This window comes from Cyprinus carpio, chromosome B23, assembly GCF_018340385.1.
Source record: "Cyprinus carpio isolate SPL01 chromosome B23, ASM1834038v1, whole genome shotgun sequence".
Classification (NCBI taxonomy): Eukaryota; Metazoa; Chordata; class Actinopteri; order Cypriniformes; family Cyprinidae; genus Cyprinus; species Cyprinus carpio.
This window is the reverse complement of record NC_056619.1, coordinates 17,393,895-17,412,284: the sequence shown is the minus strand read 5'-3', so window position 1 is coordinate 17,412,284 and position 18,390 is coordinate 17,393,895. Positions and strand designations below refer to the sequence as shown.

Sequence of the window (18,390 nt, the reverse complement as noted above, 5' to 3'; positions counted from 1 at the left end):
CGGTACTGAAATTTTAAAAACGTCCATTTCCTGCAAACATTTGAGCAGATTCTTAAAACACTACTGATTGGCTAATGTGTTCACACACTCAACAGATATGACTGTGATTGGCTAGAATGATCATCACTTCACACTCTACACTGAGCACTTACGCTTGATTTCAAACTCTCCTGTGTGGTTCTGAGTAAGCGCTCAGTAAAGACTGTATAACATTATTATAATGTTTTAAATACTAAATTTTCCTTTTGAATTTGGTGGATGAAAGGCAGCATCTTACTTGCGCTTGACATCAAAGTCCAAGATGCGGATGTAGTCAACCAAAACGGCAAATGGCCCATCTGCCAGATGAGTGGTGGACTGTCGCAGGATCTGATTCAGCACTGTGCGGTGGGTCTCTGTTTAAGACAGAGAGGGGGTTCATATTGAGGACAGCCTTCATCTGTATTCATCATGTGTTCCTCTACACTGTGTGAACCTCCATAAGGGACCACAGGACAGCTTGTGTTTGACTGACTCACCTGCGAAACGCAGAAACTTCTGTGTGTCTGGAGGCAGGTTGGAGGAGATGTGCATAGAGGAGGGCTCCCTGGAAAAAAAGGGGTCCAGAGAGGAGGGGGTGGCGGGGGTAAGTGGTGCGGGGGACAGGGGGGGTGGCTCGTCCTTGATGTGTGACAGCTGGCTCTCTCGAGTGTCTCGAACCGGAGGTTTGCTTTCCCGCTCAGTGGCGTGCACCAGGAAAAAGGCCTCCACTGCAGGTTGCAGCACTACAGCAGTACAAAGAGAATTGTTAGCACAAAATTATTCCTTTATTTCTGAAATCAATCAAAAATAAATAAATATACCTAAAACTGCATGTTGGTCATGAGACTCCTCGAGCTCTTTCAGACACTCCCCTAGCATATCCCATAGCTCATCCAGCAACAGCTGCTCACTCAACAGTGGCAGGTCAGGCAAACGCTCCTCTTGTTCCTGCTGACTGCTGCTCTCTTCACCTACACACAAACCATATTTTAACATGCATTCTATATAAACCAGTCATTTCAGACCATGATTTTTCTCGAGTTACACTGATGCAACATCAGGTAAGCACATTTTCACATATTACTTTAAGATCATACAACTGGTAGAAACCTTGCAGTGCTACTATAAATTAAAGCAGTCACATATGATAAAGAAGTTCACTGATTTCTATGCTATAATTCCAGCCACTGATGTTCCTAAGCCATCACGCCACATCTATTGTTTCATAGGTCCTCACCTAATGCTGCCTGGTCCTGCTCTAGGGGTGAGGGCTGGTCCACATCCATGGGCGAATCATCTCTTTGAGCTGCTGGGGGCTCGGCAACCGAGTGCACCTCCGACTGAACCAGGGGAACCAAGGAACAGGGTGAGATTCAATACAATTCCCCCGACAGAGAAGAAGAGACAAACAGAGTGTATAATGTAGGAAAAAAGATGAAATGGGGGTAATCACAGACTGAAACCAGAAGCAGTGCTTGAGACTCAGTATCATGCATCAAAACATTCAGACATTGTCGAGAAAAAGGGGGTTGGGATGGAGCTTAAGCGAAAAAGCATTGACAGCCAGCCAAAAATCAAACCACACACACAAAGAGACAAAGCCAGAGATGAGAGAGAATCACAAAGCTGGATGCAAGCAACATTCAAATATCTCAAACACTGCACCATACAGACTTTGTGCATTAAATGCAGCACAATGCAGTGGAAGGCAGAGCAGTAGAGAAGTGGAACAGAGATTTGGGTTTTAGAAAGGAGTCACTGGTAGGTCTTATGACAGAATTACTTGGTTTGTCACCGGAAAGCTATTGTGAGTTCAGTGTAAACTTAGTACGTTTTAAAATAGTGTCAAGGTGTTTGATAAATAGAGCTGAGGTGATCTTTCAGAGGATGCATAGTTTTAATTTGAACTAGGGGTGTGCCATATCAAACCATCCACGATAACAAAAAAATTATTACAAGCACCAACAGAGAGAGACCGTTTAGTACTGCAACTCATGTCTTCGATGAGAAGAGGAAGGGGTGGTTGTTGCTGGTTACTGTTTGAAGATTAAAATCGTGAAATGGCCTTAAACAATTAAATACACTTTCTTCCTGCCCTATGTGGAATATGGTGCAATATGTCCCTAAAAAAAAAATGGATTGTAACTTTACTAGGATAAATAAGTCAATAATAAGAGATAAGCCAGATAGCATCATTAAGAAATACTCAGGATATTATGAACATGAGTGTGTGTGAGGGTGAGTACAGTCAGTAGCAGTCTGCCTGCTGTCAGTGCGGCCCATGCTAACCGTGGCTGCGCTGGCTGTGCCAGCGGGGGGGTTGTTGGTTGCAGAGGTACTGGGGGTAGACGATCCAGCCACAGCCACAGCCACAGCAGCGGATGCAGCAGCAGCAGCAGCGGAAGAGGATGCAGATGAAGAGGGTGGGGGGGCCTGCTGTAGACGGCGTGCCCTCTGCCCCTCTCTCACCATCTGAATGATGGCGTCCGCTTCAGCCTCTAGCTGACGGACTGCAGCCTGGATACTGCTGGCCGAACCTAGACTGGTCGAACCTGGAGACAAATGGAGAATAAATCTAGAGAGACCTGTGAAGCTGTCTATATCACTCAATGGGAGAAGAGGCTCAATTGAAAGGTTCAAAATGAAGTGTGGAAATGTTCTTAGAGGATTAGAGGATGCCTCTGTGTTAAAAGAGAGTGACTTACTCAGTCTTCCTCCTGTCTGCTTAGCTTTCTTGTTAGCCCGCCGTGTGTCTTCTCTAAGCTGGATGATGACCTGCAGCACGCGCAGGAAAAACTTCTGCGTGGAGGTCTTGGACGTGAGCGAGCTCATGCAGGGCAGCTGCAGCTCACGACCACCTAACGTGCGCTTCTGAGCAGCCACAATCACCACACTCTCTGACCCATCAAATCTGCAACTCATTTAAAAACAAGTACTGTTACTGTAAAGAACCCTTTTATCGAGATGGGAGATAAAGTTCTGAAGAATTCTGCAGCAAATGTCAATTTTCACTAATTTAGCAAAAGCTTTTATCAACATTAACCACATAAAATAGGAATATCTAGAGGCTATTGTTCAACAGTTTAAGGTTACGTTATTTTTTTTCTTTTGTGAAAGAAATTAAAACTTGTTTAGCAAAAAAAAAAGTGACAGTAAAGACATTTATAATGTTACAAAGGATTTCTGTTTCAAACTTTCTATTCATCAAGGAAAATGTATAAAATACACTCATAGATTTCAGTTTAATACAAGCTAAACGTGCTATTGCTTTAGTATGCAAAAACATCCAAAGTCCTGTTCTTTCACAGTGGATTAAAGAAATGTCTGACAACCTTGCTCTTGAAAAATTAACATATGCAATAAAAGGTAAAGCAGAGGTTTTTAAAAAGGTGTGGTCCCTTTTAGGCAATTTGTAAATAGACAGATAAAGTGGAATGTTATGTAATGATGAATGTAATTTGAAATCCAATGTACTATAAAACTTTTTTTTTTAAATACATCAGTGAATGTCATTTCATTATCTTTATGTCTATTTCATTTTTGTATTTGCATATATTACTTTATAACTTTTTTTAATGTTATTTTCTGCTTGATAAATGTAGGGGTGGGAAAGTATACTCTTTATAATGTTTAATGATATTCTGAAGTGTTTTTTTACAAAATTATAAAAAAGAAAATTAATTCCCAGTATTACTGGTTTTTAATCAAATAAAGTATTATATTTTATAAGTTTAAAATAATTGATAATAATAGTCTTAATATACTTTCCAAAAAATAAATAAATAAAATAAAATCTACCCCAAACGGTAGCATAGGTTGAAAGTTTGACCTCACCTGCTGGTCATCTTGCCCTTTAGGCGTGTGGTGATGGATGGGTCCTCATGAGAAGCTTCTGGAGATTGAGCATCAGCACGTGCTCTTCGCTGCTGCTCCAGGTTATACTCCCTCAACTCTGCCAGTAAAGTGCCTAAATACAGACCAGAAGCAAAAGAGAGAGATTACATTTCACAATGTCAAAATAGGTTATGTTATAACACATTAGCATATGTCTTCCCATATACATATAATACATATTCACTATGCAGCACTTAATCCTGCCATAATGAGTGAACATAATACCAAAAACAGGCTAGTAATGCAGTACTGACCGATTTGTTTGCAGAGAGTGTATCCGAGCTGACGTGCCCCGCTGAGTAGAAGTCTCAATACACTGTCTCGGGTTGGTGCGTCCCCTCTAGACAGCTGCAGCAGGATGTTGGCCGCGTCCTCCAGACCTTCCTCCGAACACGAGTGGGATGTCAGCACCTGGACACAAACCACAGGAGGTAACTAACCCGCCTGCTGAGCTGGGTCAAAAGAGCCCAGGGTTAGGAGAACCATACATGAGGCGACATATGTGCGTGCACCATCATTACATACCTCCACAGAGAGCTGCAGCTGTTTCTCTGTTAGTCCAGCAGAGGCCAGTTTGGTCTCCATGTCTGTGCTGCTCACTACAGGCTTCTGTTTTCCTGCTAAAATAATGAGATAACATTTTAATATTTTACTGCCAAAAATCACAAACACAATTGTCTGGTAAATCACCAGCATTATACAGATCACCCACAGTTGATGTTTTTAAATCAAGCAGCCCTAATTCATAGATTTTAAAACGGCTTCAAATCTGGCTCAACCAACCTTATACAAGAACCAGAACTATCCATTTTATAATTAGAATTTTATCTCAGTGGAGACTGTTATAGCAACACCAATCAGCTTGAATTAATCCATGTTTTAAACGGTTTTTAATTGCTCTAAGAGAGACTCACCAATGCTGGAGGTGGTGGTGCTGCTTGTAGCAACAGATACCGTGGTGGCTGGTTGAGAGGGCGTCGGGCCCACTGATCCCTGCGTGGTGCCTGTACCTGGCACTGCTGAGATGGTCCCTGACCCCGCTGTGGTTTGAGTGGCAGGTGCAGAGGGTGTGGCAGTTGGGGCCTGAGGCACTGGGTGGCTGGCTGGGACCTCTGTGGCCTTGTTGTCAGGTAGAGCGATGGAGATCAAAGAGAGCAGACGGAGCAGTTTCTCAGTAAGAAGGGAACTACGGCGGATCACTGGGTGGGAGAGCATGTTCATCAGCTGGCCCAATGGAGACGCCTCAAGGCTCAACAGAGACCCCTCTGTCTCACCAGCAGCCCCTAGAGGCACAGTCTTCATGGAGGCCTTGCCTTTACGGCTCACATTCATATTGTCCAGCTTGACCAGGAGATCCCAGAAATCAGTGGAAATGCCCAGGGACTGTGGTGTAAGTGTGCAGGTGCTCAGGGAATTGTGGATAGAAGTGGGATTACTCAGGGTAGCTGAGGAGTTGCTCTGGCTGGTGCCACCAGACCGGTAGCTTCCACTGGGAGTCGGTGTTGAGCTGGCACAAAGACGAGTGTCCAACTCTGATGAGGATGACAACAGGGGATCTTTACAGCGCTGCTGAGTGAAGTGACTGGGAAATACCTAATAGAAATAAGAGCGAGAGAAACAAAAACTTAAAAACAAATGTACTTTATTGCTTTGCACTTTCATCAGTATAATTAGCACATTTTGCATATTACTTTATTGCATTTAAAGTTTGAACTTCGTTCTGTCATGAAAAAAAAAAAAAAAAAGATCAAACTTGTTTTTGAGAGGACAACTTATTTGTTACTTAAAGGTATAGTGCACCCAAAAATGGAAATTCTGTCATTAATTACTCACCCTTATGCAGTGGTGTAATGTAACGAAGTAATAATACTTCGTTACAGTAGTTAAGTATTTTTTGGGAGTATCTGTACTTTACTTGAGTTTTACTTGAGCTGCCACTTACTACAAAATAGTCAGAAGTCAGAACACGGACTGCAGGAAAGCAGGTTTGACAAATCAGTGGTATGGCGTTTGCCAGTTAAGACTCCTAAAAACACCTTTGCTCATGTGCAAACAACCGCGGATGATACATTTTACACAAGCCGAGTCTGGGGTGTGCGATACAGCATCGTCTGCGATAAAATGGTAAGTATTGTTGTAATGATGTGCTATCTGATATTATTAAGTAGGCTATAAGTAGTGCATGAACATTTTACATATATATTTATTTGCTGCTTTTACATTTTGCTTTACTTGTACTTTTACTTTCACTTTCAATACTTTAATATGTTTAATATTAAAAAAAAAATATTCGTACTTAAGTACATTAAATATCACATACTTCAAGACTTAATACTTCAAGTAATTTTCTGGTAAGCTATCTGTACTTTTACTTAAGTATGGCTTTCAGTTACTTTATACACCACTGCCCTCATGACGTTCCACATCCCGTAATCTGGGGTTCAACCGTAATTTTACAAAGCTACTCGAATAATTTTTGTGCCCAAAGAAAACTATTTTACCGATGTCTGTGCTACGTTTCTGGACCTTGATCGTGGTAGGTACCTTGCTGGGTTAGAGAGCTCTCGGATTTAAAAATATCTTTATTTGTGTTCAGAAGATTACGGGTTGAAACGACATGAGGGTGAGTAATTAATGACAATTTTTATTTTTGGGTGAACTATCCCTTTACATAAATTGAATTTGTAGAAATTTCATATTACACATGCCTAATGCACTAACAAGTGATGAGTGCCCTTTGGCTATAGATGGTCTAGTACCTTGGCCAGTTGGATGAGGGTATCCAGTACATGTCGACATACAACTGGAGCAGCCTGTGGGTGTATGTGAACAGTTGATCCACCTCCACCCCCTGCACATGCTACTCCCGTTCCTGAAACTCCACCTCCGAGCCCTCCCGAGCTCATGCCCCCTCCTGTTGAATGCTTCTCTGTGTGTTTTCTGCCCGACACCCGCTGGATCTGAAAGATGTTGGTCCTGCATCCTAAAGCTGCATCCATTGAAACAGACAGCCAAGAGAGCTGACTGGAACTACGCGACTCCACTCTGTTCAACAGCTCCAGAGAGGAAGATGATGAGGAGGATGATAACGAAGAGGATACAGCAGCCTGCGTGGATGAAGAGGAAGCCTTTCCTCCACTGGATGAGCCCTGGCCTAGTGAGCGCTTGCCACGGGACTCCTCCAGGCGTGCAGTCTCCAGGCAGAGCTCACTCTCGCTGCTACGCTGAAGGATAGACAAGAGGCTGCGGATGACCCAGCCACGTGTCTGAGAGTGGTAGCACAAGTTACGCAGCACTCGATGGAGGCGGCTGGTATTGAGCTTGGGCTCGTCCACAAAAAGCAGCACTAGAAGGCAGGACAAGGCCTCATGGTCCAACAAGAGACGCCCCCGCAGACGCAGAAGAGAATCAACGTTAGAGCTAGAGGGCCTACATTCAATAACAAACAAAAGATGAATTAGAGATATTAAATGTACTTTTTCATTAACAAATACAGTGCAACTGTTTCACTAACATTTGGAACTAAAATAGGTGTGCAAACTGTAAATTGCATTTAGAAGCATGTGTGTGAATAAAAAAAAGTCCCTGTAGGGCATTAAAGTGTAAAATGCCTTTTTATCATCACACTCACCGGCTGTGATTGGCACTCCCTCCCATTTGAAATGTCCCTCCTCTTTGCACAGCCAGTCGAGTGTATTGTACCCCACGGTTGCCACCGAGGCGGCTTGTGAAGGCAGGTGAGCGTAGGATGGCAGACAGGGCTGAGGAAGAACTGTGACCGAACAACCTCTCATGCATCAGTTGTCTCTGCCTGGCCTCCTGTTCCCTCCGCAGTGCTGCAGCTTCTGCTGCAATATCTGGGGGCATGACCGCCAGCACACTATCCTCCATGTCCTCCAGAACGGATCGCCGCAACTCAGAGGGCAGGGTCTGGATGAACGTGACCGGGTCCAGAGGTTGATCGCCCTGTGGAGGTTGCTGGGATAGCTCTCGACGTTGCTGCTCTGCCCGTTGCTGGGCCAAGACCTGATAGCATAAGAAAATATTCATCAAGTTTGGAAGACTTTTTCCTGTACAGACAAGTTATTTAAATCACTCCGCAATTGTTACTCATACCTCTTCCTGAATTGCAGGTGGGAGAGCAGCTAGAAATTCTGGGCTGACCTCAGTAACCCCAGGCCCTCCTGCCAGCACAGTGCTAGCTGTCGTTGCCAACGTGGAGGCAACAGGAGGCCGAGAAGGAGGTCTGATTCCCAGCTGGTTCTGCAGCACCTCCCGACGGATGTCTTCAGGCAGCGCTGCCAAGAAAGATGGGTCCACACCTTCTGGCAGACTGATGCCTGCAAGGAAGTGACAAAAAATTTGATACAAAGTTGAGGAATGGCCCATGGCTATATACATCATCAATATAAGCTGAAACACCAACCTGCCAGAGGATCATCCACTTCATTGCTGGTGGATGGGAGGGGCTCCTCCTGGATTGCCTGTGATTGGCTATCTGCACTGTCACTCCGAGGCATGGTTTCACCAGGAGATGAAACAGAAGTTGAGCTGAAATAAAGATCATAATATTGTAAGAATTCAATAGTCATACAAAACCAAGTATATAATTCTTATTGATAGATGTGTGGTCCCTTGCTTACTAAAATTAAAGAGCAAATTTACTTTTAAATGCAAATGGAAGAAACCTTCTAACAAGTGACTGGTAGATAATTTAAGCAATATTTAACCATTTGAGACCATCATCATTTGCCAATAAATGACTAAACAGACCTTCAGGCATTTTGTTAACTCTAAATCCTACTACCTTGCAAACAGATGTGTATTGTTCTACAATATTTTTTGTAAATTGACCAATTTTGTGCAAACTTATTTATAAATAATATATCAGCAGTATACCAGCCACTATTTTATAGATTAACAGTAATATTTTACTACAATAATTAATATTAATTGTAAAAAAATGTCAATACTATTATTATTATTATTTTATTCATTTCTAATACATTATAGTAGTAATGAAGATAATAAAGACACTTGTTACAAAAAAACACAAATGCTATAATAGCCAATCCCTACTGATCTATTTATCTATGAAGTACTGTGGTCCAAATACTCACCCTGTTTCTGCATCTGTTTGCCTGTCTGTGAGGCCACTGTCACCACTTCCTGACAGTTCCTGAGACATGTGATTGGGTGGAGCGGAGCTGACAGCTGGCTCTTCCTGTGTTCCTGAGGCGGGACTGCTTGTATCCATGGGTGAACCCTCAAGCTGAGACACACCCACTGGCACAGGCTCTGAACTTTCAGCGATATCTGGACTGAAAGAAGCTGAGACAGAAAAAAAAAAACAAAAAAACTCATGTTCGCAATCAGTAGACGATTCAACATATGCAATGCAAAAGGCGGGGGAAAGTACATGCAGTAGTTGCATGTAGAATGCAGTGGGATTATACAACAATTCTGATAAAGGCTAAGCCTCTTCACAGATCTTTTAGCTGTGGCATTTTTAAGTAGAATAAGGAGAAGAATTCACTGTGATGTGAAAGTTAATGTCACTCCACTGAACCACAGTGTGTAAAATCTAATTTTACAGGATTCAAAGTTAATCTACCTTCCCTGACTGCATCCAATGCTCCTCCTCCTCCTCTCTCACCAATAGTGGGTGCAGGTGACATCTCCATCTGAGATGCTTCTGCCTCACAATTCGGCCTATCAGGTGCTGAGAGCTGGGGAAGCCCCGCCCCTGCCAAGGTGCCGTGAGAGTCAGGATTGGAGTCAGCCAGCAGCAGCTCTGTGATTGGCTGATGCACCTGCTGACTGATGGCTGTTTCCAGAGACACGAGGGCTTGGGCAGGGGTGGTTGGGGTGACATCTCCTGATGGGGGCGCTGTTAGGAAACCCTCAGAGGTGCGAGGAGGGTCAAGGCAGGACGACACTCCACTCTGGGCCTGTTCTCCTTCTGACCAGATAACAGAATGAGAAGAAATGAGTACTGTGGACATGATAATTTAAGATAAACATGATAAATGACACTGTAGCTCAGTTGTGGAAGGTAATGAAAAGGCAGGACATGTGACTGAGGGTCTGCATTGAGGAAGGCAGTAAATTGTATAGTTATCTCCTTCGAGGGCCACACTATACTGATCCCCAACAACAACACAACTTACTACCTCACCACAACACAGCCACTGTAAACTTATCCAACTAAAGACAATAACAACATTCAAACAATTGACAGCCAAAAGCAAAAAAAATAAATGTAGATGTGTTCATACTGACAGAAATGTGGTGAAAACAATTCATGTAGATGTAAATACATCTACCTATAAATAATTGAGCAGTTGCCTAGAAACGATTGACTGAGCAATTGATTGTTGCCCAGCAGCGTTACCACAGTGTTGAAGATGGGCAGGAAGATCGTCCAGCTGTTGAAACGGTTACCGTGGGAAAGACAGTAGACTGTATAGTTATCTCCCAGATCTGGTGTGATCCTAAAACTATACAAACTACTACCTCATCCCACAGCCCGCAAAAGAGTTTATCAAGTACCCTGGTTCTTCACAATGAAATATGAGATTACATTTTAGAAACAAAACACTGTTTGATTTGCATTTTTTGTGCTCAATGAAATGGCAATTAACAAACTTGCACTAAAACACTGTACAAACATGCAATGTTCTTACCTGCAGCATTCTCTCCAGCTCCATTGACAGAGCCCTGTGGGAAATCACAGCAACAATTTATCCACCCGTACTGTGAAATTTACATTGAATTAGGGATGTGAACTGTGTCCTGGCTGATACCCATGGTACTGCCATAAATCAGTACTGATTGAATTCAATCTTATAAATCATGGTAATGTAAGTATTTTTTCAAATTATACAGCAAATCAAAAGAATTCATTAATGAAAGAAAGAATAGCATTAGCATAGTAACAGCTGCTTTACATTAAAAAAAGAGAACTAAGCATATTGTTACTAAATATTTATTTTAAATAAATGTTTTTGAAGGAATCCTTAAAAAAATGCATCTCAACTTTATTCAACACTGAAAATAACAAAATCTTTGAGCATTCTAAAATGATTTCTGCAGGATCATGTAACATTAAAGACTGGAGTAACGGCTGCTGAAAATTCTGAAAAGTCCTGTGGGAGTCAAAGGAACACATTTTTAAAGTATATTCAAATAGAAAAAATTATTATAAAAATATTTTAAAATGACCGTTTAACTGTATTTTTGATCAAATAAAGGCAGCCTTGGTGAGCGTAAGGGATTTTTCTTCAAAAACATTTGTGTACGGTAGTGTATGAATGGATGAGCGACTTTCAAAAGTGTGACTGCACATCAGCTGAAGTCTATATAATGTGGCAAGCAACACTGCTTGGCAATTGTAAACATGACTAAAACATCAAAACTCAATTGCTACCATTATAAATCAACTAAGTGTCTATAATAGAAGCACCTGTGTGCAATACAGCCTGTAGACTACACTACAATTTAAATCTTCAAACGTATTTTCTAACTTCCATTCTCTTTTACCTGTAGGCTCTGTTCCCGGTTCTCCTCTCCAGCTGCAGAACTCTCATTCTGTTTGGCTGTCTCCTCTTCCTCTGCCAACTGTCTCCTTCTCTTCTCCCTGCGCTCCTCCAGCTCCTCATCACGCAAGCTCTCCAGGTGCTGCAGTATGGGGACCTTCACCACTGAGAGACCAAGCACAAGACTTGACATTAGAGATAAAGTCGTTTAGCAGTTCTTCCTGCAGTGCATAAACAACAGATGGTAATATATTCATTCTGAGATGAGTCTCACCTGCCACACAGTCATGCATGCTCTCGGCATCCAGGACTTTACACTCATCCGTCCATCTGGTTAAGGCGGTCGGGATGCTTGAAAGGGTTCCTGTAGAACACAAGGGTTTAGCAGGTGCATCTGTAACCGTTAATATTAAAGCAGCTTATCTGTGGGAGTCTCACCAGCTTGTCCTCCAGTACTACTCTGCTCATGGAAGAAGTCATCCAGTAGCTCATCGTCCGAACGGGCAATAATGTGCACGTCCTCGTTGCCCACCAGTAAACGTGCACGACCACGAGACTGCAGAGGCAGAGAGCTTGACAGCTGCAAGATATCAGCTGCAGCACTGGGGCCCAATAATCTGAGACACACACACACAAACAAAAAAGGAATTTGAAGCTGCAGTGACAACAAACAGAATTGCAAACGAGTCTCATTTATAATGTTTTCCGTGTTGGGACTACAGGAAACCAATAAAAGTTGTAATTTTTAAAATGTGCACATTTCTGCACCACTGTAAAGCATATAAATTCATATCTTAATAAAACAAAGGCAAAAAAAGTTTATTAAAGGACTCACCTCTGCAAGATGAGAGGAGGGTTGGGCTGCCGGTTACCAGGGTAATGTACATGGACCGTGTGACCTGTGTTGGCCGTGAGCTGGCGGAGAGAGCGTTGGCTGCGTCCCATGCCCTGAGCCAATCTGCTGCTGGTGCCTGATCCCCCCAGAGTCAGTGAGCCATGGTCAGCGTGACGCACCATCAGAGGGTGGGAGCTGGGGATATTTCCTGGTGAGGGAGGTATGTCAGCTAAAGTGCACAAAAGACAGATAGAATAGACGTGACACATTTGGTAAAAAAAAAAAAAAAGAAAGAAAAAAATATTCTTATGGCTGTTTAACTCAAACTACTCTGACTAAAAAGGGAATAAATGTATAGTAGCTGAAAGATGTTTATTAAACTACTAATTTCTTACCAGATGTGGAGAACATGTTATCAAACTCAATGATGAGGTCATCGTCTCGGTCAAATCTCTCAAACCGAATGTGTGGAGCAGCATTGATATCAGGAAAATCTTCATCCAGTTCCATTTCTGAACCTTCATCATCATCATCCTCATCTCCCTCTTCATCATCCTGAGAACACATAACAAAATGAGAAAAATGTAAAAAAAAAAAAATAAATCACTCTTCTCTAGAGTGGTTTCTTACTTTGCTTTTTAAATAACTCTTACCTGATCCTCCTCCTCTTCTTCCTCCTCCTCTTCCTCCTCATCTTGACTATCCTCATCCTCGTTGCTGCCGCTGGAGTCTTCCTCCTGTGTGTGCTCCTCATCTTCTGGTTCAAGGATGTTCATAGAGTCTAAATCAGTAAAGAGAACAAAATGACTACAAGATCTTCCCCAAGACAGATTTGAGGAGTATAAAGAAAAATTCCCAGTGTGAAACATAACATAATATAAATGTGAAACATAACTTATGTTTGAGACGGAGTCAATAAAATTTAGAGGGTGGGCCCCTTTTCTATAAGGCTCAATGAGCAGGCTATAGCATTTATAGGTCACTGTCATCATAAGTTCCATGAGTGGATATGTAAGAAATCCACATCCTACCCTCTCTGTTGGCTTGGAGAGTGGAGGCCTGACTCATATTGGAAGGAGCTTCATCCATCAGCACGTCCTCTTGAGACTCGTCCTCTCCAGAGCGACCCACTAATTAACAAAACCGAATCAAAAACACAAATCCAACTCTGTATCACTTCCATATTTGGCCAGAAACCAAATAAATCACTTACCAATGATGGTGCTATTAACAGTTCCTGCATCTCTTTCTAAAAGTTCATCAATCAAATCCACCAACTCATTCTCCACCTACAAGAATACATGAATAACAAACTTTGTTCAGCTCGAGGAGGTTTTCCATATTCATCAACAGGACAGTTTCACAAAATGCTGTGCTTCTAACCTGCATGGCCTGAGTGCTTAGCACCTCAGGCTGTCCAGCAATGACCACAGTGTCACCCTCGGTTTCTCCATCCATCAGGTCGGCATCTGTGGCTTGACCACGGTCACGATTCTCTGCTGGTTCTGCCTCGCCTACCTCCCCTGTACACAATAGTAGACAAAACACACAACACTCAGCAAGGGCACTGTATCCATACTCTTCTGAGAGTTAAAGTGATCAATGATATGGGCATTACCTTGATCTTGGGTGTTGCTGTTGCTGTCCCTAACTGTGCCAACAGTGTCATGCTCGGTCTTGTTCTTGCTGGATGCCCCTTTACCCCCAAACAGACTGCTAGGCTGATTCACAATTCGCGACAACGTCTCCAAAGGCTTCAGAGCAGCATTTACTGTGTTTGCCATATTAGGACTGCAAGAAACCAAGAACAGCAATGAGATTAAAAAAAAAAAAAAAAAAAAAAAAAAAAAATACTTTTGCCTAGAAATCAATTAAGCAAAATCACCAAGGTTAGGACAAAGAAAAAAAAAAATCTAAACATCATTAAACAAAAAAACTTGCCTTAAAATTTACAAACTACTTATATATCAAACGTTCGTTATTCGTTATTATTGCGATACCTGGATAGATCAAGGCTATGAGGCACACGGGCAAGGTCATTAACAAGGCCTTTCTTTAGGAAGAGTCGGATGATATTGTTCATGCCGTTGTGCTGGGTCTTGGCTGTGGCTGTGCTGTAGAAGCTTGAGGTGGAGGGACACGACTCCATAATGGTGCTGATGATACACATCACTGCTTGCAAGCTGCAAAGAGAGAAAAGTCTAAGTTTAGTCAAGTTGTACATATCCAATTAAGTACATTCAGTGACTTAATTGTTTAAAAGTCAATTTTAGTATAGTGACTAGGCAGCTCGACTCACCGGGCGTGTTTCTCTGTGCCTTCTGCCATGGCCAATGCTCGACTCAAAGCAGCCTTGACCTCGTTGACCAGGGCCGCCTGGGCATCAGTGCCTGTGCCAGCTGCAGCAAGGCTGGCCAGGAAAAGTCGTGCAAGGGCAGGGGTGTCCTTGTCCTCTGAGTTCTGGGTGTGTGGGAGCAAGTGGTCCAAAACAAATGCCAGCACACTGCAATCCTGTACATATATATGGTCACAATTATTACACATAAATTATGTTTGCTAGGATGAAAAAAAAAAAAAAAAAAAAAACTTTTCAAATACATTGAAATAATGTCCAGGCAATGTCTTGAATGTAACTCAATATTGCATAAACAGGCTCAGTTCTCTAAAAACAATTACATGAAAAATTAAACCTTTGACATGAAACACTGGTTGTACATCTACTGATGTGACTCACCTCCTTAATGAGCTCTGACTGGCCAGCTATGTAGTTGTAAGAGGTGATGAGAGTGGCGATGCCAACATAGGAGCGCACCAGCTCTGCAAGCAGCCTCAGGATGGTAGAAGTAGGCATCAGGGGTTTGCTGGCCTTAGCTTTGGCAGCTCGGCTCTCCTCTGAGGAAGCTCCCTTCTCTCCCTCCTGTTCTTTTTTCTCTTCACGCATTTCCTCAGGCGTAGAGGCTAGAGAAAGAGAAAGACCAATGACAGAAAAAAATTACAAGGGCATGTCAAGAAACCAGCGAAAGTGAAAAAACATGGTAATTGTATAAAGAAAAGATTTTAAGCTCTGGGTGTGTTTGTGTGCATGTATGCATGTATAGCAGTGCACACCTTCTCCCTGTGGAGTTCCAGATTGGGAGGATTCTGCAACAGCACCATCTGCAGCAAACACCTGGGTCTGACAGAGTATAATTAACACCCACTATTAATGCAAATCCCACATTTCTGAGCTCATTATTGTACACATACACTTGGGGCTACTTGTGTTTTCACAAAGTAGCTAGTTGAACTTGATTTGTACATGACTGAGTAGCGTTTTTCCATACAAAAAAACCCTCATGCCATGGCATTGGAGCAGGCCTGGTGCTATTTAGTGACTAAAGTGTTGAGGAAGCTTTTTTGCCACCCTTAGTCAAGCAAGTCCATCATGTTTCAGTGTACAATTTCTTCCACTAGTCCACCAGAAAGAACATGTCTGATTATTCCGAAAAGTAAAAATATATTTCTAAGCAACAAACCACACATTTTGATGTCATTAATATAGCAAATTTCCAACATTCAATTTTCATCTGACAAATGGCTTTAAAGTCCCCATGAAATCAAAATTAATGTTTTTTGGGTGTTAGTATCAATATTTTAGTCTTAAGGTTATCTATAAGGCAGTGTGCTCAAAAACAGTGACAAAATTCGCATTTAGAAGATATAAGCAAAGCTTGCAGTCCGTCACTCGGCTCCATGATTTTTTTAAACATCACATCATACTTCATCTTCTCATCAAATCTTCTGACCAATCAAATGCTCTCTAGAATCCGAAGCGCCCGCACCCTGCACTATAAATAGACGCTTAAGCACAGGCTGAAATCGGTCACTTGTTCACAGTGTAGTATTTCCTGTACAGTGAATGGCTCGTAGTGCACAATGTAAGTGAAAGGAACGATTCAGACAGTGTAAATAAGTTTTCGATTGGTGCAGATGTGGTCTGGTTTCACGTTATTTCATGCGAACCGTGGCAGCGGATGCAGTCTGGATCCGGACTTTGGCTCCGGTCCAAAGACACGATTGCACGGAGTGAATCATATGCACAAGTCAGCATATATTAAAACCTTTTACAACTACACAGCCACTGCATGATTATGACCACTATTTTGTTTTACTAAGAGTTTCATATTGAATCTAGGCAATAAAACATTAGACTTCAAATGCCAAATTACCCATCACAAAGCACAATGCCCTATCACATAAAAACAAAAAAACAAAACCCAATTTAAAAATTTAAAAGGGGCGGGTCTACTAGATATGTCCCTCCCTCTCTTCCTGTATTAGTACTTCAGGGGACCTTTAAAAAAATCCAACTGGTAATGTTACATTCTGAATATGTTGTCAAAAATGCCAGAATACTGCTGATAGGTATGCAGAGGCACATGCTCATTCATTTAGTATAGTACATATGAGACTTTCTTATTGTAGAGACAAACAGTTTTGTGTAACTAAAATGTGCCTGAAATCATGAAGTCACATTAAATAATCACTAAACTTTCGGCTGCCTGCTCCGAATGCCATGGAAAACACTTGTATGATACATTTATTTTTAGAAATTCACAATTTTATATTTTAGAAAACAAAAATGGGGAGGGGGGGTAGCCTGGAAACAAATATTTTGCTATACTTATCCAGACGTAGAGAAAAACAATTAACTGAATTTTCTAGGTCTGGATATTGTTTATTGATCTTATCATCAACAGTGATGCTAAATATAGCATTTTTTGATAATTGACACAATGCACAAAAATCTGACAGATATTACACAACATATATAAAACTCTTACATTGATGTGGAAGGCAGACTGCGAATCAAAATCACTGCCTTGTCTGGTAAGTCTGTACTGCTGGTAGACATCATCACCGACATCCTGCAGGATCTGACACAGGTCTTGACTTCCCGGTACTGCAGCTGCCCGCTCCTCTCCTCTCTCTGCTACACATAAACAAACCCAAATGGCCTCCAAGCAATGAGAGATGTTGATGAGAGATGACAGCTTGATAGATCTGGACCATAAACTAAATAAAAACGCATGCTCTCATTTTTCTGTCTTACCCTCTTCTGGAGCGTGATATGCTGCTAGGGCATTTAGCATGTCATAGATGACCTCTTTAATAGTCTCTGGGATGGAGGGCAGTGGGGACAGCTTCAGGGGTGTCGTCTTCACTAGCTGAACAGCATTCGGACCCTTAATTCTGAAGTTCTCAAACTCATCATCTGAGGCTGATTAACAGAGAGAGATTGTGATTGGTTATTAGGCTTTAGAACAACACTTTATGCTGATTTATTTTTTGGGGTGGATTTCTCGGAGGTTTTCCACCATACCAGTGCCAGCACCTCTTGGAGCTGGGAGAGCAATTCGGATACAGCTCTTGGCAGTTTCCATAAAGCACTCTGGGTTGCGACAGGCCGCTGGGCCGAGGACACGTAGAATGTAGTTGATCTCCCTGGAGCCCAGACTACCTGACACCACACCTGAAGTAGTGCTTCCTGCACCACTGGTTACGGCAGATCGTACCACCTGAGAAAAGAAGAGTGATCAAGTAAGGACAAACTGTTCTAGATAATACACCCAAGATAATAGAAATGTAGCTTTCGGGTGAATATGAACCTTCTCCATAGTGTGTCGCAGGGTGGCTGGGTCTTCTATGATGTGACGGAAGAGCAGAGTGACCAGTGGGGTAAAGCCATTGAACCCTGAGCTCTGCGTGAGGTTTAGGATCATACGAGTGCTCTTGAGCTCTGCAAACATCATGGCGTAATGGTGTGTACGCGTGAGACGCAGACAGAGACGCAAAGTGGCATGTAAAGTGTCTGGATCCACGGGGACACTGATCATGCTGACACAGGCACGGATCAAAACGGTGATCATGTCCTCCGTCATCCCCTGTACAACAATACCGCTGGAACCAGAGGGGTCCAGAAGGGTGGAGGGAGCTGCTGTGCTTGATTCCTTCTGCTCTGACTCTTCTTTAGGGGGCGCCATCTCCACAGCCACAGAGCTGGAATCTGAAAAAGTCATAAAGAAAAATGTAATAAACTTAATAAACAATTAAAAAAAAAAA

The 18,390-nt window shown here is 42.4% G+C and overlaps 1 protein-coding gene across 13 annotated transcripts in view; it reads right to left on the bottom strand.

Moving 5' to 3' along the window:
- The window catches only part of LOC109048435 (E3 ubiquitin-protein ligase HUWE1-like), a 41,470-nt gene that overhangs the window by 3,672 nt on the left and 19,408 nt on the right, over positions 1 to 18,390 (bottom strand). For 8 of the 13 annotated variants that reach the window (XM_042751104.1, XM_042751116.1, XM_042751111.1 and 5 more), the window contains 35 exons: positions 17,937 to 18,334; positions 17,651 to 17,846; positions 17,381 to 17,548; positions 17,112 to 17,260; positions 15,397 to 15,463; positions 15,023 to 15,246; positions 14,588 to 14,799; positions 14,289 to 14,471; positions 13,907 to 14,079; positions 13,672 to 13,811; positions 13,502 to 13,577; positions 13,320 to 13,418; positions 12,942 to 13,069; positions 12,684 to 12,843; positions 12,289 to 12,517; positions 11,892 to 12,070; positions 11,728 to 11,817; positions 11,458 to 11,618; positions 10,602 to 10,635; positions 9,530 to 9,877; positions 9,036 to 9,246; positions 8,342 to 8,466; positions 8,032 to 8,255; positions 7,547 to 7,941; positions 6,675 to 7,344; positions 4,830 to 5,508; positions 4,441 to 4,535; positions 4,170 to 4,326; positions 3,856 to 3,988; positions 2,727 to 2,932; positions 2,311 to 2,573; positions 1,259 to 1,361; positions 843 to 992; positions 519 to 764; positions 278 to 395 (listed from right to left, as the gene is read on the bottom strand). In XM_042751104.1, the coding sequence (XP_042607038.1) occupies positions 278 to 395; positions 519 to 764; positions 843 to 992; positions 1,259 to 1,361; positions 2,311 to 2,573; positions 2,727 to 2,932; positions 3,856 to 3,988; positions 4,170 to 4,326; positions 4,441 to 4,535; positions 4,830 to 5,508; positions 6,675 to 7,344; positions 7,547 to 7,941; positions 8,032 to 8,255; positions 8,342 to 8,466; positions 9,036 to 9,246; positions 9,530 to 9,877; positions 10,602 to 10,635; positions 11,458 to 11,618; positions 11,728 to 11,817; positions 11,892 to 12,070; positions 12,289 to 12,517; positions 12,684 to 12,843; positions 12,942 to 13,069; positions 13,320 to 13,418; positions 13,502 to 13,577; positions 13,672 to 13,811; positions 13,907 to 14,079; positions 14,289 to 14,471; positions 14,588 to 14,799; positions 15,023 to 15,246; positions 15,397 to 15,463; positions 17,112 to 17,260; positions 17,381 to 17,548; positions 17,651 to 17,846; positions 17,937 to 18,334 (7,189 nt within the window). The remainder of the gene's footprint in view (positions 1 to 277; positions 396 to 518; positions 765 to 842; positions 993 to 1,258; positions 1,362 to 2,310; positions 2,574 to 2,726; positions 2,933 to 3,855; positions 3,989 to 4,169; positions 4,327 to 4,440; positions 4,536 to 4,829; positions 5,509 to 6,674; positions 7,345 to 7,546; positions 7,942 to 8,031; positions 8,256 to 8,341; positions 8,467 to 9,035; positions 9,247 to 9,529; positions 9,878 to 10,601; positions 10,636 to 11,457; positions 11,619 to 11,727; positions 11,818 to 11,891; positions 12,071 to 12,288; positions 12,518 to 12,683; positions 12,844 to 12,941; positions 13,070 to 13,319; positions 13,419 to 13,501; positions 13,578 to 13,671; positions 13,812 to 13,906; positions 14,080 to 14,288; positions 14,472 to 14,587; positions 14,800 to 15,022; positions 15,247 to 15,396; positions 15,464 to 17,111; positions 17,261 to 17,380; positions 17,549 to 17,650; positions 17,847 to 17,936; positions 18,335 to 18,390) is intronic. The other 5 variants (XM_042751117.1, XM_042751115.1, XM_042751113.1 and 2 more) reach the window with 5 other exon arrangements.